Raw genomic sequence first — 27,545 nt, 5'->3', positions numbered from 1 at the left:
TAAGGATGTATCAGACCATACAGTAGTATAACATAAGGGCAACGCTTGAGAATCCAGGCAGTAAATTACTGTAACGATCTCTATCTTATAAAATATTAATTTAATTTTTTATATCAAATATTAAATTGATAAAAACAAATATTATATTTGATCTTAGCCAAAAGACCGAGAAATGTATACTTTCTAATGTCGTCAACTCAAAATATTTATAAAAACTTCTTCGCTCGCGATGTTTTCAATCTTAAGATGTGGGACTAAAGATAAATTATTGAAATAAATTAAATGGTTACATGACAAATTACTTTATTAAGTAAGTCAATTATGCTGGTTATAATATTCCATACATAGTAACGATATTGATAATATATATGATATTCAAACGTCTCCTATATATCTAATTGTTGTTATCCATCCAGAATTGAGCTTGGAGTCGGTCAACAATCTTCTGATCCACTTGGAAAGCCTTAGAGAGAACTTCATCGGATATGGAAGGTTTTGAGCCAAAAACTGCATTTGCAACGGTTATGGTACCGGGGTTTTGACTACTTAGAGCAGCGATTGCAATAGCTCTTGTATGGCCACGGTTGAATTGAAAGTGGACAAGGCCTTGAGGGAACACAAACACATCGCCCTTCTTCAGAATCTTGGTGAAAAGGCGATTGGTTTGGCCGATGTTGGATGTCACAAAGCCAACATAGAGCTCTCCTTTTAGCACGGTGAGGATCTCAGTGGCGCGAGGGTGAGTGTGGGGTGGGTTGAGCCCGCGAGGGGCGAAGTCGATGCGAGCCATGGAGATGCCGAGGGTGTTGAGACCAGGAATCGTATTCACATTGACTGCACGGACGTTGGAGCCTAGCTTGTTTATGGTGTTGCCGGGCTTGTCGAGGCCATAGGTGAAGAAGTCTTCGGCTTTCACGTCATCCATGCTCTTGCAAACGAATCCATTGACAAACACTGTAAATCAAGGAACCAATGAATATATAAGATGTAATTAGACAAGCCACTCTAAATTAAATCAACCAAGCTAAGCTAAGGGAGAAGGAGTTATGCATATAAACCTTTGGAGCTGTTATCGACAACGCAAAAGTCTTGAAGTGGACTAGGATCAGATGCCCATACTACACGAGAGGTAGCCAATTGCAAAGCAAGGAGAGCAGCAATAACCAGAAGAATTTTAGGTGTCATCTTAGCTAATTAATTTGTTTAGGAGATTAATATATAAAAGAGTAGAAACGAGGGTTGGTTGCGATCAAGTTGTTTGCTAGCTGCAATGATGTACGAATAGGTTAGAGGGAAGGGATGTATATATAGACTATCAGACTAGAAGGTTTGAAATAATCTTAACTTACTTTGACTTTGACTTATTATAAATGTATAATTCAAATATGAACATTAATGGGAACGTGGATTAATTAAGTACAAGCCAATACAATCAATTAATTAATACGATAAACGCATTGTGTTGCCCATTCTAATTTGCTTCTATGTTGGCCAAGTAAATTAATATAAAGGACGTGGAGGACTAAGTCAATTGGCTTAATTTGTGCATGTCTTGTAGTTGCTAGCGCCATATGGTCAAATTCTCAGGCGAAAACTTTTAATCTGTCAAGTAATAAGATAAGACCATGTAGTTACTCTGATGATTAAGGAGCAGGTGAAGACTGAGCATGTCATGCGCATTTACCATTTCATGATATCTCTTCTCACGCACGGCACCAAATGAAAGCAAAGCAGAGCTGGAAGATTGTTTCAAACCTCTACTTCTTCTCTATGTAAACCTATTAATGTATGCATAGTATTGCATTGCATTCACCATCAGAATTGCTAGCTAGCTCGGCTCAGTGATACAATTAATCATGGTTGTTAAACTGCTCCTTGTCGAACTCCTCGTCTTGGCTTCCGCTCACGCTATATTGGCTTCAGATCCTAGTCCCCTTCAGGACTTCTATATGAAAGAATATATGTGTTGGATTAGAAATGTGAATGGAATAAAGAGATAAAGATAAAGAGATTCTATTATACATAGATTTTTAGTTTCACATTAGAAGTTTCTTGACTTTATTGTTGGTTTAAATTATGGTGCGTGCATTGATGTTACAAACATATCTATGGTAAGAGACTCTCACGCGTGGGTGCACAAGAGTGGATACAAATCTAAGGCCTAGATTATACTGAACCAAGCTTGACTCATGTACAAGCACGAGTACCTGTGCATGTCGAATGTCGAGCCGATTAAGGCAAGATTTGTCTAAGCCAATGAACTAATGTTTTGTCACATAAATCTCTTTTTGCTTTCTGCTCAAGAGTGTAACAGAAGCATTAATATAAAATTAATAACGATATTAAATCAAGCATTAAATGATTATAATTTGGGCATTCATTACAGGCAGATGATAGCTCCTATATAAAGAGGTTGGATCTTGAACAAAGTGGATAGTAGTGGAAGATAAGAGAGCGCGAGAGGAAGAGCAGGAAGCGAACCTCTATCCACCCGTGTTCTCCCACAAAACTCTCTCAGTCGTGCATCCGTTCGGCTGAACTACTCGTGATATCACTCAGGTGCATTCTTAGTTCACTACGAACAACCAGTGCTTGGTTCGTGTGTGGTTTTACCGTTGTATCTTGGGAAACAAACAACCCGAGAGAACCTCGAAGCACAGCTTGAGGTGAGGCGAATCTGTTTCAAGGAAATTACGTTGTGTGCAGGCCTCGGTATCTTACTCAGCAAATCCCCTTCCTGATGTTGGTTGCTACTCGGAAAGCCTAACGGTTCCACTGTACAAAAATTTTGTACAAAGGTCTGAACTTTTTCCTAGCTACAATGTGTTCTTTTAAATTAAACTCGGATCGCCTGCGGAACTTAACACGTTTGATCCTAAGTTTAATTTATTTGTTCTTTTAGGTTTAGACTTGGATCTCCTGTGGAACTTAACACGTTCGATCCAAATCACCTAGGTTATTAATTTCATTAAATATTAATTTTCAAAATTAGCTTCCAGTACTGACGTGGCGAGGCACATGACCTTCTTGGATATGGGAACAACCACCACCGACTAGACAAAGCCTTTTAAGGAAAGCTAATATTTAATTTCCTTAAATAACTCTAGGTTAACAAAAAAGAACAATCGAAGCACAAGTTCGAAAAGAAAACACAAAAGAACACAACATCAAAAACAAATTCGAAATACTAGAATCGCATGCCTCTTATATTTGGTATTTTTACAAAGAAGTAAAACTAGTATGATGCGGAAATTAAATACTAGTATACCTTTTCGTTTGCAAGCAAAAACCTCTAGGTCTTCTACCGTATTCCTCTTCTAACCTCGGACATTGTGTGGGCAACGATCTTCCGAGATGAGAAACCACCAAAGCACCTTCTTCTCCTTTCTTCAAGTTTCGGCCAAGCACAATGCTTCCCTAAAGATGAAGATCTTTTTCCACCAACCAAGCTCCAAGGGACGTAAGCTTTCTCTCCTTCTTCTCTAAGCTAGAATCCGGCCACCACTTTATCTCCAAAGAAGATGTGAGGTTCGGCCACAAAGGATGGAGAGAAGAGAAAAAGAGGAAGAGGAAAAGGCCGGCCACATCAAGGAAGAAAAGAGGGAGAAAATAATAGAGGTTGTTCACCATGAAGCCTCCTCTACCCCCTCTTTTATAATCCTTGGTCTTGGCAAATAAGGAAAATTTAATAAAAACTTCCTTAATTCTTTTGCCATTGAAAAAGCAAATTTATTTAATTAAAAATAATTTTCTCTTCTCCAATTTATTTGGCCGGCCACTCTTCTCCCCAAATCAAGGAAAGTTTTAATTAAAACAAAAATTAAAACTTCCTAATTTTTTTCCGAAAATTTATAAAAATTTCTCCAATAATTTTTATCCCTTCATGATTGGTTTATAAAAAGGAAATTTAATAAATTAAAATATTCCTTTTAAACATGTGGATAAAAAGAAAGTTATCTCTAAAAATTAAAATCTCTTTTAATCTACAAATAAGGAAAGATATCAAATCTTTTCTTAATCTTTTGTAGAAACTTATAAAAGAGAATATTTAATTTTTTAAACTCTCTTTCAAATCATGAACATGGTTTAAAAGGAAAGTTTTCTTAAAATTTAAAATCCACCTTTTAATCAACAAATAAGGAAAGATTTCAAATTTTAAACTCTTTTTTAATCATGTGGATGATTTACAAATAAGGAAAGTTTTTACCAAAAATTAAAACTATCCTTTTAATTTACAAATAAGGAAAGAGATTAATCTCTTTTCTTAATCTTTTGTAGAAAGCTATAAAAGGAAATTTTTAATTTTTAAACTCTCTTTTAAAACCATGATATCCACATAAGAAATAATTTTAATAAAAATCATTTTTAATATTCTAGTGGTCGGCCACCTAAGCTTGGGACCCAAGCTTTGGCCGGCCACCAATCTTGGCTCATCCATTTGGTCTTGGCCGGCCCTAGCTTGGGTTCCAAGCTAGCTTGGCCGGCCCTATTGAATGGGTAAGAAGGTGGGTATGTGGTGGGTATAAATCTCTCTATACAAGAGGCTACGATAGGGACCGAGAGGAGAAATTGGTTTTGGTCTCCCGATAAAATTAAGCATCCCGTGTTCGTCCCGAACACACAACTTAATTTTATCAATAATAATTCATTCCACTAGAGAACTATTATTGAACTACCGCACCAATCCCAAATTACATTTTGGGCTCCTTCTTATTATGAGTGTGTTAGTCTCCCTGTGTTTAAGATGTTGAATGTCCACTAATTAAGTGAGTTACTGACAACTCATTTAATTAATATCTTAGTCCAAGAGTAGTACCACTCAACCTTATCGTCATGTCGGACTAAGTCCACCTGCAGGGTTTAACATGACAATCCTTATGGGCTCCTCTTGGGGACATTCTCAACCTAGATTACTAGGACACAGTTTCCTTCTATAATCAACAACACACACTATAAGTGATATCATTTCCCAACTTATCGGGCTTATTGATTTATCGAACTAAATCTCACCTATTGATAAATTAAAGAAATAAATATCAAATATATGTGCTTGTTATTATATTAGGATTAAGAGCACACACTTCCATAATAACTGAAATCTTTGTTCCTTTATAAAGTCAGTATAAAAGAAACGACCTCAAATGGTCCTACTCAATACACTCTAAGTGTACTAGTGTAATTATATAGTTAAGATAAACTAATACCTAATTACACTGCGATCTTCCAATGGTTTGTTCCTTTCCATCTTGGTCGTGAGCTACTGTTTATAATTTATAAGGTACTGATAACATGATCCTTTGTGTGTGACACCACACACCATGTTATCTACAATATAAATTAATTGAACAACTACATTTATCATAAATGTAGACATTTGACCAATGTGATTCTTATTTCTAGATAAATGTTTATACCAAAAGCTAGGCTTTTAGTATACATCCTAACACCTGACTCAACGATCGACTCCTGATTCTACTATGCACCACATCAACTCCGTAACTCAGACCATCAGAAGTTTGGTAAAACTAGTCCCGCTGGCAGCCTGAGATTATCCGCTCAGGTCATCTTAATAGATAAGTTAGAATTGATTTTGTATAATTTCAAATCAATAATTTTTCCCAATATCTTCAACAACAGATTGTCCAGCAATCTTGAAATAGATTCGTTTGTTGAGATGACCATAGAACAAAGTGTTTAGGTGCAACGGACTCAACATATGAAGGCCCCCTCCACTCTGATTATAATTGTACCAATCAATTATGGGGAAATGCCAGAGAAATTCACTGGATTGAACTTCAAGAGATGGCGGCAGAATATACTCTTCTACTTGGCCATGCTCAATCTGGATCGGTTCTTAACCGAGGACCCTCCCAAGCGTTCTAAGGATATTGATGCGCAGACCATCAGTACAGTGGAAGCATGGACTCACTCTGAGTTCCATTTACTGAAACTATATCCTCAACTGCCTTGTTGACTCGCTGTACGCTGTGTATAGTACAAAAAGAGGGAGATTGTTGGAACCCCAAGGTTGTTTTGGTGTGATCAACAAGTTAAGTTAGGTTATGTGTGTTTCTAACCTTGTGTCCAAGTGTGCAGGAGCTTAGAAACACAGGTAGTCGAGCGGAAGACGTAGCTAGAGAGAAGTACGACACGCGGTGCGTCCGAGGGACGAGGCGCTGCGGAAGAGTACACCGATGGACGAGAAGGAAGCGTGCGGTGGTTCCGAGGGACGAGAAGCCGGAGCGGAAGACTGCTCGAGGAGCAAGAGACGCAGCTAGCGAGAAGGTCGGCACGGGGTGTGACTGAGGGACGAAGACTGCGGATGAGTACGCTGGCGGACGAGAAGGAACCACGAGGCGATTCCGAGGGGCGAGAAGCCAGAGCGGAAGCCTGCTCGAGAAGACCGGAAGTTGGGTTCGGGTGAGCCCTATTCCGGATGGCAGAGATCACCCAAGCGAGCGGAAGACTCGGTCTAAGGTGAACGGAGCCGGAGTAGAAGACCCGGGCTGGAAAAAGTCAACAGGGTTGACTTTTCCAGCCAGGGGGTGCCCGGAGCTGTCTAGGGCGCCCGGAACAGTCTGGGGCACCCGGAGTTGACTTTTTGACCAGATCGCATCAAACACGATCTGAATATTTGGGGATAAAGTTTTATCCCCTCCAGGGCGTCCGGAACCCTTCCAGGCGCCCCGACCAAGGCTATATAGCCTTGGTCTAGAAGCTTTTCAACGAACTCAAGAATTGTAATTCCAACGCCTGTGTGCTTTAAGTTTAGAGTTGAGTTTCTGTTTCTGTGCTTAAACGCTGTAAAAGGCTTCTCCGCCTAAAGGAAATATTTTAGTGCGCTTCATCTTCCTTGGATTAACAACCTCCCCGGTTGTAACCAAGTAAATCTCTTTTGTCTCTTACTTTTAGTTTATTTGTTTAATTTATTTATGCAAGTGTTCTGTTAAGAGTTCGAGAAAGGTTTTGCATTTTATTTTGTCAGGCTATTCAACCCCCCTTTTAGTCAGCCGTCGCGATCCAACACTTTTTATTAATAAAAACCACTTTCACTATGACACAATATGCAAAAATGTGTATACGGGAGCTTGTCTGACTACATGGAATTCTAACCCGAATCGTGTCTGACAGAGATCCAAAGCTTACTTCCAGATTCTAGGGAAGCTTGCATCGTGGTCTAGGTACGAAGCTTGCTTTTAGTATCGCATTCCACCCTAAGATGGATGGTCAATTGGAATGGGTCAATCAAATCCTTGAAGATATGCTCCGAGCTTATGTGATCGACTTCTGGGGAAGCTAGAAGACAAAATTGCTCCTAGTGGAGTTTACTTACAACAACAGCTATCAAGATACTATAGGTATGACTCCGTATGAAGCATTGTACGGGAGGAGGTGTTGAACTCCTTTACATTGGGATGAGGTAAGTGAGAGAGTAGTTTTTGGTCCAAACATTTTGGTTCACACGAGCCTAGTGGCTAAAATTCGAGACAGAATGTAGGCAGCACAAAGTCGCCAAAAGAGTTATGTTGATGAGCAGAGAAGAGAATTGGAGTTTGAGGTGGGAGATCACATTTTCCTTAAGGTGTCACCGATGAAGGGTGTGAAGAGATTTGGGAAAAAGGGAAAACTCAACCCAAGGTACATTGGGCTATTTGAGATTCTAGATCAGATTAAAACTTGAGCATACGGAGTTGCCTTACCACCGAATCTATCTAGAATTCACAATGTGTTCCACACCTCCAGACTACGAAAGTACATCCATAACCCATCCCATGTGATTCGTCATGAGCCGGTTTAGTGGACGCCAAATCTATCATATGATGAAACGCAGTTCAAATCCTAGAAAGACAAGTTCGGAAGTTAAGAAACAGAGCAATTAAAATAGTAAATGTCTTATGGGGAAAATAACTTATGGAAGAGATTACTTGGGAGACTGAGATAGACATGCGCAACCACTATCCCGAGTTATTTGGTAAGTCTAAAATTTAGATGGCAAAATTCTTTTAAGAAGGAGAGAGTTGTGAGACTCTCATACTTTGAATGTTTAATTGGGAATTTAACTACGATAGATTATAGCAAGGGGTTTTAATTTAATACCTAAGTCTAAAGTCTTGTGGGCTAGATTGGGGGTGGGCTTACTGGTGATGCTTGAGGCCCAAATAAAGGATGAGGAAGGGGTTTTTGCCCTAAAGGAAGAGGGGAAGGAGGGGCTGTATCGGCTGGGGGCGGCGGGCGGTTTTCTGCGGGAAAGAGCTGACGGTGGCGCAACTCCTCCAGACGTGAGAGCTTCCGACGACAAGGCAAGTAGTTCCCTTGTTAGTATGGATGAGGTTTCACGTGGTAGGTTAGCTAAGGGGAATCCGGATGCGAACCCAGTTTCTGCGCAAGGTGTTGCTCGATTTTCTGCATCATTTTCTTAGGGAGTTCATGATTGGATTTTGGTGGTTCAATTGTTTTCTTGCAATGGGTTTTGAACTCTCTCTCTGGAAAGGATTTGGGGAAGGTTTATGTAACTGAATTGTTTTTGTTTTTCCTTTCTTTCGCCTTGCCCTTTTAGAGGGTTGTTGGTTGCCGATCGGTTTCAATCGGAGAGATTTGGACTTGATGAGTTTCTGTTTTCTTTTTCAAGCTTGATGTGATGGTTTCGGATTAGGGTAGGTTCAGTGGTGATTTTCTAGATTGGTTTCATAATCTAGTTTTGTGATGGCTTTAGTTTGGGACAGATTCGGAGATGGTGTTCTAGCTTGGTTTTCTCATTTTGCCTTGGGATGAATTTGGATTTGGGCAGATTCAGTGATGTGGCGAGAGTTGTTTCATGTTTTTTTTCCCTACCTGTAGCTGGTTTCGGTTTGGGCAGAAATGGTTGAGTTGCAATGATTTTATGATGGATTCTGTTTTATGTAGTTAGTTTTGGGTTGTGGTGTACATGTCCTCGCATTGACGTTGGCTTCTCCGTTGCTGGATAGTTTCTTGTGTAATGTGTGAGTGGATCTAATAATGATGTGCTTAATTGTCTTGTTGGCTCAAATTCTGGGTACCTATTTTTGCAATTTAGGATTTTGTGTGGTTCAATTAGGAGTTTTGTTTTTTTTCGTATTACTTCTTTAAGATTACCTGTTTGGTGTGCTCACTAATTTAAGTCCTACTTAGATTTCTTTATGAATGTCAGATTGGCCGGCGGAGAGAGTTGTTAGGGTTGGGGATAGATAAGAAGTCGAGCTAACACGACTTCGGTGGAATTTATAGTTTGTAGCAAATCATTTAGGGGTTGGGTCTACTTGCGTCGCTGAGTCAAGCCGCACGTGAGAGAACCTAAGATATAGCCTCCGGCTCAACTAAGAGATGGCGTAGCTGCCCGTAAAAAAGTCTAATAATATTGTGAATTCTTTTATTTTAGTAATAAATTAATGTTTGAGTCATGCTCATTGAAATAGAAACAATTTTTTTTTATATTTTATAATTATTTTATTCCTTCTAAAAAATTAAGCCTATGGAAATCTGTGTTGAGTAACTAGCTATGCGGTACCATTAAAGATTTTGTTTATTTTAACTAACGTTTCATATTTTATTTTATTTCCAAAAAAACAAACATAGATATGCTCTAATCTGTAAGAGTTCTCAGAGATCTTTTGTTCCTATGCATTTTTTTACCTCTAGAATTGTAGTAGAAGTTGTATTAGAGTGATGATTTTTTGGGGTTTTTTTTGCATATAACTTACTGTGTCTTTCTCTTTTACCCATAGGGTGCACTATCTTGAGCTTGATTGTGTCAGTCTGCCCTAGGGTTTCGTTAAAGGTTTTTCGAAAATTTTATGTTGGAATAGTTTTGTGTATGTACTGTAGAGCCTGGATGTGCTTTGTTACAAGAGATGAAATTTTAGGCTTTCTGTTTTTTCTGGTTTTTAAACGAGTTTTGTGATTTATGAATCTCCAGACGTGCTTTGCTATTTAGTGATGAGTGTACTGATGTCTGATTTAGCTTGAATATTCTGAGCTTGGGCATGCTTTATCAAAGCAAATTGATGTGGTGTTCATTTTGTTGGGCTTAGTGAGACATGCAAGAGTGAAGTGCTATCTGGGATTGACGGAGATGTCATTTGGCTGTTGGTTGCCTTTGGCAAAGATGATTTTAGAGTATGAATTGTACTTTAGGTCTTACAGCACACCAAACCTCATATTTATGAGTTTGAGATATCTAAATATATTTTTGACATTCAAAATAGGATAGGCATAAGGGCTAATATTTCCTGCATCATTTATTACTATTATATTAAACTTAAAAAAAAATGTGGAACCGCCACATCAGCGGGCCCCCTAGAGCTATTATATTAAACTTAAGCATGCATGATATGTGGTTTAGATTTTAAATGATTTGTTAGTTGACTTAATTCTCACATGTAAATGAATGTATAAAAATGTCAAAAACATTATAAATTATAAGATGCTTTTCTAAGCTCATGCACTTTGACATTGTCCTAAAACATGTGACACTTCAGAAGTAGGAAGATCTTTCTTGTCCAATCTACAAAAACCCCTATTCATTTTTTTTTGTCACAACTTAATCTAAAAAGAGAATTAAGTCAATTAACAAATCATTTAGAATCTAAACCACATATCATGAATGCTTAAGTTCAATATAATAGTAATCAATGATGCAGGCAATATTAACCCCTTATGTCTATCCTATTTTGAATGTCAAGAATATATTTAGGTGTCCCAAACTCATAGATATGAGGTTTGGTATGCTGTTAAGACCCAAAGTACAATTCATACTCCAAAATCATCTTTGCCAAAGGCAACCACTGACCAAATGACATCTCCGCCAATCCTAGATAGTGCTTCACTGTTGCATGTCTCAGTAAGCCCAACAAAATGAACATCACATCAATTTTCTTTGATAAAGCATGCCCAAGCTCAGAATATTCAAGCTAAACCAAACATTAGTACACTTATCACTAAATAGCAAAGCACGTCTGGAGGTTCATAAATCACAAAACTCATGTAAAAACTAGAAAAAGCTTTTAACAGAAAGCCTAAAATTGCATCTCTAGTAACAAAGCACATCCAGGTTCTACAGTACATACACAAAACTATTCCAATAGAAATTTTCGAAAAACCTTTAACGAAACCCTAGGGATTGACACAATCAAGCTCGAGATAGTGAGCCCTATGGGTAAAAGACAAAGTAAGTTATATGCAAAAAAACCCAATAAATCATCCCTCTAATACAAGTTCTACTATAGTTCTAGAGGTAAAAAAATGCATAGGAACAAAAGATCTCTGAGAATTCTTACATTGCCTAAATGAATACTCATTTGACCTACTTAAATTACCTAAATTAAATTGGTTATCTAAACCTTTATTAAAAAGTTGATAAAAATATTTCTTTCATTGCTCTTTTATTTCCTCATTATTTACTAGTATCCTATTGCATTTATCTTTAATACATCTTATTTAATAAGATTTTTTTTTTGTCTTTCTCTCTCTTTTTAACTATTTTATAAATATCTTTTTTCCCTTCTTTTGTATTTAATTTTTGATATAAACATTTAAAAGTTTCATTCTTAGCTTCATTCATTGCTTTCTTAGCCTCTTTCTTCTATTATATATATTTTTAAAAAGTTTTCTTGGTTCTTAAAAGTATATAATTCCTTATAGGCTATTCATTTTTTCCTTTACTTTCTCTTGTACTTTCTTAGTCCATTGCCAGGATTCTTTACTTGGTGGAGCACATCCCTTTGACTTACCGAGTATTATTATTTTCAATTTTAATACTATCTTATCCCATATCGTATTTGAGTCGTCGTATATTTTCCTAATACTTGTAATCCTACCATGCCTTTAAATGTGTTTTGCTTCCCATCCTATGGCTTTCACCATTTAATTCTAGAAATCATGCTTATTTATTTCTTTTGATACTATGCTTGAGACGTATATCCAATACTACTAAATTACGTTGGGGAGTTAGATTTTCTCCTGGAATGACTTTACAATCTTTACAAATCTTTCTATCATTTTTCTCACTTTTGGATGTGACCTAATGTTCTCTTCTCTTTTTTTTTTAAAAAAAATGTATTAGCTAGTATAAGATCATATGCTGTCGCAAAATCCAATATAATTTTTCCTTCATTTTTTTTTCTAAACCCATAACCCCATGTACTCTAGCATATTTCTATTTTTTCACTCCTACATGTCCATTTAGATCTCATTCTATTAAAATCATTTGGTTGGCAGAATATTTTGTAATACGTCATATAAATTGTACCAAAATATAGATTTGGTAGGCTCATTTTATCCTATTTGAGGGGCATATATGCTAATTACATTATTAGTTTTTTGTTGCCACTGCTATCTTGAGAGATATAATTCTATTTCCTTTTCTAGTTACTACTATTTCGTCCTTTAGCGAATTATCGACAACAAAACCTATTCCATTTTTTATTTTCTACCTCCATTGTTTTACAAGTGAGCGTTTTCTATATTCCATGTTCCAAATCTTATACAATTATTTTTTTATAACATTTGTTTTTATCAAACCTATGGTGTGAGAACTTTTGCATATTTAACAATACACCCAAATTCTGATGGAGATGTAACAGTCGAACCTTACAACGTGAATTCTTGCATATTTAACACTACACTCGAATTCTCATTTAGATGTAGTGGTCTTTGCCGACCCTGCAACGCGTTCCTTCCGGGGAACATCCTAGCATTAACACAATAGTTTGATGGATTCATTTATTGAACATTTGCCTGAAAGTCTACGCTGCCCTTCCTCAACCGGGCTTGGGACTAGCTATAACGGGATTACATACTTACAAAGCAAGTCTTATGGTGATGACAATGTTTTGAAAATTTAATCCACACTATTTGTTGTACTAATACTTCCTAGAGTGAATTTCCATTCTACACTGTAAGAGATTATGAGCATGCAGAGAAATGAATGCATGCTTTGAATACCTTTTTTCTTGTTCTTGAAGGTCATGGATTTAATCTCATTCTATAATCTTATATTTTCTACTCCGCCACTATACACTAATAAATAACATTGGTTATGCTGTTATTTTGGGCATCTTCAATTTGTCACTTTCATACTTGGTAAGTTTGTACTCAAAATTCCATGTTCTAATACTCGAATAAATTACATTTTATGATTTTAGTTCATTTAGTACCTCATGGATGAACTTGTGGAAAATACTGTTGAAGAAGAGACATCAGGAGATGTTGGAAATTCACATGACATGAAACAAGAACAAGATATGCAGATAGCGGCTGAATCTGGTGAAAAAAGGTGGCCTGGGTGGCCAGGTGAAAGTGTTTTTCGTATATTGATTCCTTCCAATAAGGTGGGTAGTCTCATTGGTCGCAAAGGAGAATTCATCAAAAAAATGTGTGAAGAATCAAAAGCTAGGATTAAGATTCTTGACGGACCTCCTGGAGCACCAGAAAGAACAGTAAGTATATTAATAATTTCTTGATCACTATTCGCTTCAGCATGATTCATTGCTCCAATGATGCTGTCAATTGTTTAATTATGAATCTTCTGGTGATCATTACATTTTGATACCATGTTTCTGCAATATATCACATCATATTTCATTATTCTAACCCATCATTTCTCCTAGACATGTAGGTAATATGCCCTTTTTTAAATACTTGGATATTAGTTTGTTGAGAATTTCTGCATTTCATGATCTGTGGCCTTAATAATTTTCTAGCTTATAGGGATTTTGTTATGCATTTCTTGAAGCTATTTCTAGTTTGCTATTTTTCCCATTTAAACACTATCTTCAATTTTGTGATACTTGGGATCACAAATTAGTTTGGAAGCTTTCTCCCAAACTTTAATTTTCTTTATTAGGAATAGATTAAGTTTTATGTTTTGCATACTCATGACAATTTAAAAAATCCGTAATAATTATTTGATGTGGATCCAATACTGATCAAATAATTTCCTAACACACAATTTGTTGCTAGCATGTATATTTTATAGGGATTTTGTTATGCATTTCTTGAAGCTATTTCTAGTTTGCTATTTTTCTCATTTAAACACTATCTTCAATTTTGTGATATTTGGGATCACAAATTAGTTAGGAAGCTTTCTCCCAAACTTTAATTTTGCTTTATTAGGAATAGATTAAGTTTTATGTTTTGCATACTCTATGACAATTTAAAAAATCCATAATAATTATGTGATGTGGATCGAATACTGATCAAATAATTTCCTAACACTCAATTTGTTGCTAGCATGTATATTTTATGCCCATTTCACTGATGTAGATCAGTTCATTTAAAGTAAGTACATTTTGAAAGTTTATGATAGTCTTGTGTCTTTATTATTAGCTTGTTATCACTCAAGTTAGCCAGGATATAAATTTTTCTTATCCTTAAAAACATTATAATGATATTATTCTAAAGATGGATGATATAGATTGTTAGCGAATGGTGTTCAAAATCCAAGTCAAAGAACAAAAGGTTGGATAAGTGAATGACATAGAGATTATCAAAATGCAGAATTGCAGAATGCATAGAAATAACCCTTTCTAGAATGAATAACTGATATGAAATTTGTAAATTTCCTATAAAAAAAATCATTGTTTGATTGGCAAAAACTCATACTCGTTCATTTCAAATTGATTGAGGGAACATTTTAGTGCTACTAGAATTGTATAGGAGCTTTACTTTATTTATTATGTCTCCATCTAATCTAAAGCTTTCTAAATATAAGGTCTTAATTATAACATTGTCCTTCAAATCAACAAATTGCACATAAAAAATATTGTGACTTCAGAAAGAATTAAAATTGATCCGTCGTTGAAAACTTGAAAACAATTAAGTTTTGTGAATGAGATGTATTCTAAGTCTGTATATGAACTTTAAGCCATCATCATGTGAGTTGGCCTGAAATTGAGTGAGTTAAGTAATCAAGATCCTTAGGTCTGGATTATTGGCTTCTTCATATCAGAGTTCTTAGTAAAACTAGCAATGATATGATTATAATTATTGGTTGCTAGTTATTCTGTTAGTCTATAATCTGGTGATTTAGAAGATCTTGATGATCATAAGCTTCTTTTAATATGGTTTTTGGTTTAGTAACTGCCAACCGAAGTTTCTATGGAATTTAATCTTTTGAAAATTGAAGTGCTTATTTGTTTAATTTTCCTTAGACGTAGGTAATATGGGTATGCTGGAGCAGAGAAAACTACAATTTAATATGCAACTAAGAATACCAGACATTTTGAGAAGTAATGAGAACTTGGCCATACAAAATAACTAAGATCCAAACAATCACATGCAAAACCTAAAGACAAAAAACTGAAAATATGTAGTTTGCAACCTCCGGTCATATAACCAGATCAATCTTTGCAGGTTCTTTCTGCAGACCTAAAGCAACAAATCCAATTCTACACGTGAACCGAAAATAGAAGAACAAAGATCCAGTTTGCAAGATCACTCTTTGAGCATCTGAGCTGGAATATATCTAAGCATATACATATGGATTACCATCAGACATCATTTTCTTCTGGTAATTCCATAACTTGCTTGATTGCCCTTTCAACAAAGGAATAATTAGCTCTCTCTAGGGAATAGAGTCCAGTGTAGAGACTATTTCATAGTATTCTGCAATCTTGCAGAACCAAAAAAGAACTATTAGCTGAAAATGAGAATAAAAAACAGCATATACACTATTTGGAGATATTAAATATAAGATAACTTAAGAGAAGGAATACTGCAATGAATATCTCTGATATTTATGGATGTGAATATATAAGCAAGTAGGGTTTATCAAAAGAACAAGATGATTTGCCATATTTTCAGCTCTGAATAGTCTCAAACTAGAAACTGGAAAAATTCGTGGTAATGCAAATGAGGAGGTAAATACCATGAATATAAAATGACAAATAACACGAATATACTAGTTTAGTTGTCGAATTGTAAAGTCAAATTTTGCTGCTCCTTATTAATATGGTGGGGTATTTTGCCACATGCAGTGGGATATGACACTTGAAATATGACATATATCTGTTGCTTTAAAGGATGTTACTTTGTGTTCAAGTGAAATTATGCGTGACACTTGTCACTGGTAAATTACATCTTAATCCTTTAGTTTATATCTATTGCTTTAAACGGCGTGACTTTGTCTCTATGCATGTGATACCTGGCACCGAGAAATTACATACCGATCTCTTAATTTTCTAACATTTAAAGGGTGTCATTTCGTCTTGTGACATTTGTCATCGAAAGATTACATCTTGTTCCTCTAATTTTCAAAATTTTTAATCTAAACCTTAAGATTTTACAATAACCTCATAGCGTCATCAAAAAGTTACATCTTGATCCTCTAATTTGCTAAATTTTCATTTTTTCTCATAAAAATAGTTTCACTCAAATTACACTTACTCTATCAATGTTTTAAAATTTTAATTTCACTATCAAAACATCATTTTAACCACTTAAGTTGTAAGATTTCACTGTTTGACCCCTGTGTAAATACAACATTATAATTTGCTCCTTTATTTTTTATATTTTCCATTTTTCCCAAAGTTTGACACTACCCTCACAAATTTTATATTTTCTAATTTTTCCTATATTTTTAAAATTTCCACTTCTATATATTTTTACCCAAAGTTACACATCTGCCTTTACTTTTATTTATTTTTTATTTTACTATTAAAGTTTCATTTTAACCTCTATATTTGTCAAATTTCTTCATGAATCAAAATAAGTTTGCATTTTATTGATTTATTCTTAAAATTTTTCACCCCATAATTACACTTTTTATTGACAATTGCCTTCCATAGCATATTTTTACAATTTTAATCACTTTAAAATATTTCCAATTTGCCAATGGATTTTTATTTTGCATTTTAGTCATAAAAGGCTTTCATTTCTTCTGCATAAGACATATATTTTCCTCAAAAGATTGTCATTTTCTATTTAATTCCAAAAATTTAAAAGCTATAAGTTTGTGTTTCTAGAGTCAATTTCAGTATCCTTCTAGAATTTTTCCATTTTATCTTTTAGCCCACCATATTAGATAAGTTAAATTTCACCTTTTTTATTTTTGTTAAATATCATTGTATTCTATCAGCTTGATGTTGCTTGGTTAATATATCACCTAACAAAAAATTGTATAATGAAACTTGATTTTACTTTTATAATTTGCCCTTCTTTCTAAAAATGGCCATGATGTCATATAAACATCAAAATGTTCACTAACGTTTTTGAATTCAAATTGAACCAAATTAACATCCAATATTATAATTTTCTTTGCTATATTGAATACAATAACAAGTATATATGAACTATACAAAATCTAATCAAAGTTTTAAGATACTTTGGCTAATTTGAAAGGCCGAAACTATCTGAACTAATTTTGTTTGATTTTGATAAACAAAGGAACAAGATGGAAATAAAGATTGATCAAATTGAATATTTTGTACCTAGAAAACGTTTTAGCCTAAATTTTAAATCTAATGACAACTATCGACAAATTATTCGAAATTTAATTGAAATTTTAAGACACTTTCTGGAAGGTTGAAACTATCTGAAATGATTTGGTTAAAAAGCTAGTTGAAAATATAAATCAATTATGGAATCTCATTTCATATAAGGGATCAAATTTTAAATAAGATAAATCAAATTGAACATTTTGTACCTATAAAAATATATCAGTTTGATTTAAATTATTTAACATCAATAATCTAAAAAAAATAGATGTATTATTTTCCATATATACACACAAATTTACTATAATTTATATATTGTTTTCTAAATGTTTATGATTTTTTTATATTAGTTATTTATTAGTTTATTTTTGATATAATTTAATAAAATTACCACGCCTTGTGTGGGGTGATTCTATCTACTACACTAGAATAAGATTGATGATTGATTTTCTTGTTTTCAGATTATGGAGATATGCCAATTATGCAAGAGTTAATTTGAAACTCTTGATGGTTTTTTTTGAGATTTCATATTCATCTCCTTGCAAGTGTCCATTGAGTTTACTTGTATTCATCATCGCCAGATGTTGTTATAAGCATTTCAGTTATGTTTGATTGGCTCTGGTGCAAGTGTCTATGGATAGAATGTGGTGATATGAGGAATTAATTTGATGCTTAGTGGATGAGAAATTTTGATTTAAGATATAAAATATCATTTATGTTGAAATAATAACTAGCAAGATTGTGTTAGAAAAATTTTAATCCTAAATGCTCATGACCTTGTTGTCTAGCAAGATTGTGTTAGTCTGTTAGAACTTTTTCTAATCCTAAATACTCATGGCCTTGTAGTCCTAAAAACATATTGTAAAATCGAAGAAAATAAAATATTTTTTTTACTTATTGGGAAAAATAGTTTAAGGATTCTAAGAATGATACCAATTGTGCTGCATTAACTGCTAAAAATGTCATTTGTTAAGGATAATGGAATTTAATAAAAATAAAAAGTCAGATCCTAAATTATCAAATGAAATATTTCATACCATTGTTCTAATAAAAATCCTCACAATTTACAAATTTAGATAGAATAAAAATGATAACTATTCAAAGAAGTTGAACATCAATATTCCATACAATCTTAATAATACTTTTATAAATTAATTCACTCACTATTTAATAAAATTATTTAATATTGCTTGTCAACAATGTTGAAGTTTACTCATAGTTTATTCAATTTTATAATTACTAAAATATGCATTAATTAATATTTCTCTCACATTAGTAATATACCTTTTTTTTTTATTTGTTTAGTTGGTCTTGGGTATCTAGTTTATGCCGATTAATTCTGATGGGTGATCGGCTCGATCCCACGAAAGTTTTCCACCTACCACCAGGGTAAATCAGGAAGTGCTTGCAGCGGACAACCCATCAATCAACGTTTTTAGGTCAACCACCCATTAAGGGTAATTCATCCGTTAATTTGTCGAAGTTAGAACTCGATCTTTAGATGTCTGAGAAATTGAGAAGGCGTCCTACCACTCACCATTATCCCAGGGAAATTGGGAAGCTGGGACTTCGTTAATTTAGTAATTATTATTGAACATAGATACCAAGTAATAAACTTCTATAAATATTGACTTATTTATATCATTACTATTAATTTAATTATTTGGTAACTAACCTGATGTTATATGTTTACAAAGTTAAATATTATTTATTTGAAAATGATGATTTAGTGATTAACAAATTATTTAATTAGTCAATTTAGATTTTCTGTAAATGTGATTATATATTAATGAATATATTTTTGTTAAATCTTTAAATAATTATTAATGACATTGTATTGTAATTGAACCTAACTATGCCTATAGCGAATAACTCCGTCATGGTTGGTCTTAAGTTCGAATAAAGGAAGGTTGCGCTAGGTTGCCTGTCAACGTTAAACAAAGATAAGTATTATGTATGGATCCATCAAACTATTGCGTTAATGCTATGTTCTTATTTGGAAAGAATGCATTGCAACGTCCGATTGCAATGTCTTGACAAGAGGCATTACATCTCCATGAGAATTTGGGGTGTAGTCTTAAATATGTAAGAATTTTCACACGCCATCTTGGACAAGAACATACGTTATAAGAATACTGATTGTATTAGATTTAGAACATAGAAACACTCATTGGTAAATCAATGAAAGTAGTAGATATGATGATTAGAAAAAGAATTAATGTTTTATGCTTACAAGAGACAAAATGGATAGGGGCGGGCAAAGATAATAAAAAACTCAGGTTTTATGTTATAGTACAGAAAGAGTAAAATAAGAATTAGAGTAAGGATTTTATATATATATATATATATACCTTAAGTAGGATTAAATGAAGACATCAAATGTAGGTAAACGTAGGTTTATGGAAGTCCTAGATGAGGTAGTATTAAAAATTTCAACAAACGAGATGATTTTAATAGGAGGAGATCTGAATATGTAAGAGTTAAAAAATGAGGAATATGATAGGATGCATGCAGGCTATAGTTTTAGACCAAGAAATGAAGAAGGAAAAGTTATATTAGATTTTGTAATAACATATGAATTTATAATAGCTAATATATTTTTCAAGAAGAGAGAAGAGCATTTATTTACATTCAAAAGTGAAAATAATAAGTTACAATTGATTTTTCTAATGATTCGAAAGAAGGATAGAAAAATTTATAGATATTGTAAGATTAATCTTGGAGAAAACTTAACCACAAATATAATTTAGTAGTATTAGAAACGTGCCTCGACATAGTATTAGTAAAAAAATATGCATGACTCCTATGATAAATGGTGGAAGTTAAAGGATAGAAAACAAAGTGTCTTTAAGGAGAGGGTAGGAACACAAGTATTAAAAAAAATAATGGTGACTCAACTATGACATGAGATAAGATGACATCGAATTTGCAAACAGTGGCTAATAGTGTACTTGGTGAGTCAAGAGGATGGACACCATCAAATAAAGAGTGGTGGAACGAGGAAGTACAAGAGAGATAGAAAAATGAACCGCCTATAAGTTATCTTACATTTGTAAGAATGAAGAAACCTTAAAAAATATGCAATAGTTAAAAAAGAGCTCAAGAAAGCACTGAGTGAATTCAAGAATGAAGCTTTCGCATGCTTGTTCCAATAGTTTGATACAAAAGAAGTGAAAAAGGACATCAAATTGCTAAAGCAAAAGAGAGGAAAACAACGAATCTTACCCAAACAAGATGCATTAAAGATGAATTCAATAGGGTACTAGTGATGAATGGGAAAATAAAGGAGCGATGGAAGAGGTATTTTTATTATTTTTTAATAAAGATTAAGTGATCAACTTAGCTTACGAAACTTAAGTAGGCCAGAGGAGTATAGAAATTTAAATAATTATATGAGAATTCAAACTTCAGAAGTAGAGCGGACATTAAATATGATGCAAAATGGGAAAGTGGTTGGACTAGATGATATTACAATAGAGGTATGAAAGCGCTCACAGAAACATGGTATTGAATGACTTATGAAGTTGCTCAATCTGATATTAAAAACGGAGAAAATGCTTGATTAGTGGATGAGAAGTATTGTAGTCTCCTTTATAAAAATAAAGGAGACGTATAAAATCTTATAAATTATAGGGGTATTAAGGTAATAGGTCATCATGGAATTTAAGAAAGAGTGAAGGATATATATGAAAATGTAATGACAAGAGTGAAAATTTCAGGTGGATTAATTGAAATATTTCCTATAAATATATATAGGGTTACACTAAGGATTAACTCTAAGTCTATATCTTTTTACACTAGTCATGTTAAACTCACTGGACACATCTAAGACAAGTTACCATGATATAGGTGTTGTTTTTAGAGGACATTGTATTGGTTGATGAGTTATGTTAATAAGTAAAGCTTAAAAAGTTTTAAGCTTAATAGAGTAAAGGTAAAATATATAGAATTTAAGTTTAGTAGTAATAGATGTAGCTAGATAAATGTTAAGCTAGGAGATGATGAGTTATTTGTAATCGAGAGTTTTAAGTATCTATGATCTTTTTTTTAAAAGGATTGAGGGGTTGATAGAGATGTTTTACATAGGATATAAGCAAGATGGTTGAAATGTAGGATTGTGTAGGTGTTCTTAATCGTAAGATACCTCTAAAGTTTAAAGGAAAGTTTTACAAAATGACAGTTAGACCTTCTATGTGTTGAGCTGAATATTGGACTATGAAGTGAGCACACAAACAAAAGATAAAAGTCGTAGAGTTAAAGATGTTAAGGTGGATGTGCAAACACATGAAGATGCGCAGTATAACAAACGAGAACATTAAAGAGAAAGTTGGAGTTGCGACCGTTGAGGAAAATTTTCGAGAGACACGTTAGAGATGGTATGCTCACGTACTTAGGCGTTCATTAAATGTTTTAGTTAGGTGATGTGAGACCATAACAAATGCACAATTAATAGAGGAAAAGGGAAATAATAAAAAACTTGTAAGGAACGATAAAATAGGATGAAATTTATTTAAATATAGATGATGTTATAGTAAGAGATCAAATCTAATGACGCATGAGGATCTATATAACCAACCCCACTTAGTAGGGTAAAAGCTTGGTAAAACATGGTTGTAGTTGTATTGTAATTAAACCTTTCATTATATATTAATAATTATTAATCATACTGTACAATGGATATTCCTTTCAGTCATGACTCCTTGCTGTTTAAAAATAAAGAATAAACATGATCAAATTGATTGGATCCAGTTCATACTTTTTTTCTAATTCATTCTTTGTCAATTCTTGAACCAAACATACTACAAGTGATTGATTTTGATTTTTAATGAACTTTTTCATTAAACTGTTTTAGACTAGAAATCAGGATGATTTTCTTATGCTGATTTTTATTATATATCTACTATATTCTTTTGCTACTTCTGGTAATTTAAGATGTGACAAATCTTGGTTCAATAACTCATACTGTATTTTCTAATTCTGATTTTAAACCGCTACACTCGCTTTGTGATGTTGAATTTGATTTGCTTTATTCTGCATGAAGAGTATTTTTCATCTCTGAGTTTATTGGGCTACCTTGTTATACTTCTAAATGTTATCTTTGTTGTTCTTGCAATATATAAAGGTAATGATTTCAGCAAAAGAGGAACCAGATGCTTCTGTTTCTCCTGCTATGGATGGTCTGTTAAGAGTTCATAAGAGGATAATTGATGGTTTAGACGGGGAATCTGGTCTTGCCCCATCAGCTGCTGGCAACACACTCCCTACAAGATTGCTTGTGGCAGCTACACAAGCAGGTAGCCTCATTGGTAAACATGGAGCCACAATAAAATCCATTCAGGAATCTTGCAGCTCAATAGTCCGAGTTGTTGGTATGATGCTGTAAACACTTCCTCTTATTTACATTATCTTTTATTTGTGGAATCTTTCTTTAGTTTTCATGATCTGATATCTAGCAGATAGTATGCATATTGACAGTCAGATGGATCTGTTTCTAACACTATCTATTAGTGTTTATACAGCCTGTCTATCTAATAACTTTTGTGATTATGTAGTTATGCACTGAAATCTGTTGAAGTGTAATGTAGAATAGATCCTCTCACATCACTCTTTTTTATATATATAATTAGTTTTTTCTTTCTATTTATTTATTTATCATTAAAATTTCCTTTCGGCATGAATGTATTTGATTGGTTGCTTTGGTGAATGCAACTTGAATTATGATGAGAAAGATAGGTTATAAGTTATAACCAGGTAGTTGGAATGCACTGGTTAAAATTTTACCCTCCTGCTTATTGAATATATAGTATTGTTATTCTTCGAGGCATTACCTAGGTTCTGTTTGTCAGCATAAACCATCACCAACTTATTTTCACGGCCTCAACCTGCTGTCCTTTAGTCTGTATCTTTTATTCCATTCATGTGTTCTTGATTGAGGAAAGTCATTTAGGAGATGATTAAATGGGCGAACGAAGCTATGTGAGTGGTTATTGTGTATGATCTCACAGTATGTGTTAATGCCTTTTGAGTCGAGATATCAGCCATGATGCCTTTCATTATATAGCAATTTTGACCTGCAAATTTACCTCGAATGTTCCATGATTTCTTATGCACATAATGTTTCACTTTGAACTTTTCCAGAACTCCTTTTTGCTAAACTTCCATGGATCTATGCAGATAATCTTCCTCCTGTCGCACTTCCGGATGATAGAGTTGTTGAGATACAAGGAGAGCCCATTGGAATGCATAAGGCGGTGGAATTGATTGCAGCTCACTTGAGGAAATTTCTAGTTGATCGTAGTGTCCTTCCTTTGTTTGAAAAGCGTGTAAGTTTATAAAATTGTGGAAGTGTAAATCTGTATTATTTATTAGATAAATGATGACTCAACTTCTCAAAAGCTAATATAATTTCTAATATATTTCTCTCTCTAGCCATTGCCAAATATGCATATGGAACAAAATATGCCGCCACCTCAACCTTGGGGTCATTCTCAAGGCCTTCCGCCTGGTGCTGGCTCAGCATATGGTGGGAACCCTCAGTTTATGTCTTCCCGCCCACATGATAGCTTCTATCCTCCAGACCTTCCCCCACTGGAAAAGCAACCTCACCATGGCATATCAATGTATGGGCAAAATGCACCCACAGCAGGTGTCCATTCCGGAGCAAATCAACAGCCACAATCGATGATATCTCAGGTGTCTTTCATGATCCATGTCTTAAAACATTGTCTTTTTCTTTCAACACCATACGTGTAATTTCATACTGTTATTCTGATGCTCTCTACAGATTACACAGCATATGCAAATTCTACTTTCTTATGCTGATGCTGTAATTGGAGAAGCTGGCTCAAATATTAGCTACATCCGTCGTGCCAGTGGGGCAACCATAACCATACAAGAAACACGTGGGGTGCCCGGAGAGATGACTGTTGAAATTAGTGGGACTGCTACTCAAGTTCAGACTGCTCAGCAATTGATACAGGCATGGTCTCCTACCCATTTTCTTAATCAGCATCACTGATGTTTTTTGCTTTATTTGTTCTTATATAAGTATTTGCTTGATATTCTTATTCGATAATGACATTTTTTAGTATCGTGTTGACTTGGAAGATGCGCATTTAGTCTCCTAACCTATAGTGGGTGTTATATTGTAAAATTCAAATGTATATACCTTCACAAAATAGCATCGTGGTTTAATAACAACTTACCATGACAAGATACTGGAGTAAGTAGTAGAATGTTCTGGCTTTCAAAAGTCTGGTTTGGTCATCTCATTGTAAGAAGAGACTATCTTGTAGTATCATCTGTTTTTTCCCCAGAATTTTTTCTGTAGGTTCTTGCCTATTGATTAGCATTGTCTTATTTTCATGCTCTTGTAAAAAGCACACTTCAATCGATAATTTCAGTGTCAATATGGCTAAGAAAACTTGGTACTCAAAACAAGCAAATCAGCTATCTAAATTAATTTGATAATGTGATTAACTCATGGTTTAGTGAATATCTAGGTTAGAAACTTGGAGCAAGTGCAGAAGGAGAATGGAGATGGGGCAAAGTTGGTGTTAAGTGCAAGTTTATGATTATGCGGTGCCTCCAAAAGCTGTGTCATTGTTTAGTCTTCACTATCATCATCAGATTGGCCATGTTGATCTCAATTATTTAAAATTTGACTATGTGAACTTTATTCCTTAATGAATGCTTTGCAAAGCTATTCCACTAATTACACTTAGATCTCTAAATTATTCTTAATTATGTTATTTAGATATCTTTTACACTAATTATTTCATGAAAAACAGCTTTAAACCATTTCTCATTTATTGTTTATGATGCATGTGCAATCCTTCATTTGTTTCCAAGAAATCCCCTAATGGAATTAAATTATGTTGCTATTGCAGAATTTCATGGCGGCAGCTCCAACTCCAGCATCCATGGATCAAGGTTATGGTTCATACCAAACACACGGCGGACCCATGTACGGTTCCCCTGCGTCCCATTCTGGTCCTGCTGCACACACTGGAGGATATGGCTCAACCTACGGTGCCAATTATGGGTATTAGGATGCTAGATGCCCTCCAGAGTTGATACTGTCTTGTGAGATTTACTTTAAAAGACATCATTTTCCTTTAGAGATTGTTGTGATTGTACGAGTAATCGACACTCTTTGGCAACTGATGCTTATTTATGCCCAACTTGAAGGTAGTTTAACATCTTTGTTTCATGTTATAGTTATATTAGTACTGTGGACCTAAGTTTTAGTTCTTGGTTTTTACCTCGACCTTTAATAGTTTAACTTTCCATGTTGTAGGCATTATGAGCTTTTAGTTGGTAAATATTTACCAGCCATAGAAACAGAGTTTTGGTTGGGGTTACTTTAGGGTTATGTCCAAGTTCAGCATTCATACCTTCTTGTTATGACCAGTGAGCATCCTACGACAACATTTTGTCATGGGCAGGCATATGGAAGGATTCCTCAACTAGAAAGTGATCTATAAAGGGCTCTCGAAAACTTGCATAGATGGTTAGCTAAGTTTACGAGGTTGGTTTCTAAGAACACAATGATGGATTTATATTGAACATTGATCTGTTTGCTTCATGCCAACTGAAAGAGCATGAGAATGCACATCTATTGCATCATCTAGGCTTGATAATTTGACACAATACTTTTACTACGTGAATTGAGATATCTGAAGATCTTGTGAGTGTCAAGTAAATATCCATCTTCTCCCGATGACCCCGTGCAGCTCGATCAAATTGTTTGGATTGTCCAACTTGCTTAGCTTGCCAAAAAACACCTAGCTCGATCAGCTTACTCAGCCCATAAGGGTGTAAGTGGATAGTCTGCCTAACCCATCTGGTTTAGTTTCTCTAAACCACTTGATTCACTCGACCCATGGAACGTTACCAAAGACATGGATAGTACAAATTTGGCTGGTTTGACTTTATTGGAAGATTCAAATTGTTTTTTATTTTTTTTTAATAATCTAGATATCTAATTTTTTTTTTTAACCAATTAAGTGACTTTTAGTTTCACGAAAATTTTTTATTGACTAGCAGTATAAATTAGAAGTGCTCACAAAGGTTCATTTAAACGGTCAACGTTTTTAGAGTTATTATTCCACTAGAAAAAGTATATCGTAGTTGAGATTTAATCCTTAGATGTTTGGTTATCTACATGAAAGGCCTAATCACTATATCATTATCGACGAGGAGAATTTAATTTTTATATATATATAATGTTAATTTTTTTGAATCAATTAAATTTGGAAGTAATTCAGGAGGAGAATCTAATTTTTAAACTTAGTTGATGATGATATTTAATTATTATGAGATATTATTTTGCAAAAACGAATGGGTGGACACATTTGGATGACTGGATGAGGATGAAGAACACCTAATTTAATTTATATTGAATCGAAATATGAATTAAAGGGATTCAAACTTTCTTTTATCCTTTTTATATTGTCTTTTTTAATTTTCCGTCCGGATAATTCCATTCATTCAATTCTTCATCCTTTGAAGCTAACATTCGGGCTAAAAATAACAAGAATAATTTTTTTAAAAAAAATCTACTCATTTGTATAATTCATCTTTTTAATTTTTCCATCTAAATTAGCAAGCCTTACTACCTCAAAGGATCGATTCTGTAGCTTTGAGTAGTGACTTAGTCATGTGAGTGAGCACTTACTACTCCTTGGAGAAGAGATTAGAGCAAGAATGGAGATTTTTTTTCTCCTGGCAGTTGACATCATATATCAAAATTTTCAAACTGACTAATCTTGAGGATGACTGATTCAATTCTATAGAAAATTTTCATATCAAGAGGATGACTGATTCAATTCTATAGAAAATTTTCATATCAAGATAAATCGGGAGACGCTCATTATGATCTATTCCGCTTTCTCAAACCTGCTATCCAATGAAGGGAAAATTCCCTGCATTACCTTTCACATTCTACATTTAAGCATTACCTTTGACACTTTGAGTCAATTATTTGAGCAAAATATTCATATGAAATGACCACTAAAATAGAAATAATGTATTTTGATCAAGAAGACATTAGGGTTGTTTATTTACACCAACTTACTTAGGGTTCTATTCGCG

At 34.2% G+C, this 27,545-nt stretch overlaps 2 protein-coding genes and 1 pseudogene across 2 annotated transcripts; 1 reads left to right on the top strand and 2 right to left on the bottom strand.

The window, feature by feature from the left end:
- On the bottom strand, positions 1-178 carry LOC122025950 (annotated as a pseudogene).
- An 84-nt stretch (positions 179-262) lies between these two features.
- Positions 263-1,273, bottom strand: LOC122024731 (putative germin-like protein 2-1). The gene is made up of 2 exons (XM_042583403.1): positions 1,059-1,273; positions 263-954 (listed from the first exon to the last, which is right to left on the bottom strand). Exons 1-2 carry the CDS (start codon positions 1,183-1,185, stop codon positions 395-397), a joined length of 687 nt encoding a protein of 228 aa, XP_042439337.1. The 5' UTR covers positions 1,186-1,273; the 3' UTR covers positions 263-394.
- Positions 1,274-8,157: 6,884 nt separating this feature from the next.
- Positions 8,158-25,667, top strand: LOC122023609 (flowering locus K homology domain-like). The gene is made up of 7 exons (XM_042581815.1): positions 8,158-8,300; positions 13,161-13,454; positions 22,573-22,819; positions 23,625-23,773; positions 23,880-24,143; positions 24,235-24,429; positions 25,340-25,667. The coding sequence occupies exons 2-7, from the start codon at positions 13,176-13,178 to the stop codon at positions 25,499-25,501; spliced, it is 1,296 nt and encodes a 431-aa protein (XP_042437749.1). The 5' UTR covers positions 8,158-8,300; positions 13,161-13,175; the 3' UTR covers positions 25,502-25,667.
- The last annotated feature ends 1,878 nt before the right edge of the window (positions 25,668-27,545 follow it).

The sequence above is a fragment of the Zingiber officinale genome, chromosome 9B (genome assembly GCF_018446385.1).
Source record: "Zingiber officinale cultivar Zhangliang chromosome 9B, Zo_v1.1, whole genome shotgun sequence".
Classification (NCBI taxonomy): domain Eukaryota; kingdom Viridiplantae; phylum Streptophyta; class Magnoliopsida; order Zingiberales; family Zingiberaceae; genus Zingiber; species Zingiber officinale.
Note: the sequence above shows the minus strand (reverse complement) of the source record. Positions and strands in the feature narration are given on the sequence as shown.

Coding starts and splice junctions, on each gene's coding strand:
- LOC122024731 (XM_042583403.1), bottom strand. CDS start 1,185: ATGACACCTAAAATTCTTCTGGTTATTGCTGCTCTCCTTGCTTTGCAA. Junction 955..1,058: donor TGTCGATAACAGCTCCAAAG/GTTTATATGCAT, acceptor CTTGATTTACAG/TGTTTGTCAATGGATTCGTT.
- LOC122023609 (XM_042581815.1), top strand. CDS start 13,176: ATGGATGAACTTGTGGAAAATACTGTTGAAGAAGAGACATCAGGAGAT. Junction 13,455..22,572: donor CTGGAGCACCAGAAAGAACA/GTAAGTATATTA, acceptor CAATATATAAAG/GTAATGATTTCAGCAAAAGA. Junction 24,430..25,339: donor CTGCTCAGCAATTGATACAG/GCATGGTCTCCT, acceptor TTGCTATTGCAG/AATTTCATGGCGGCAGCTCC.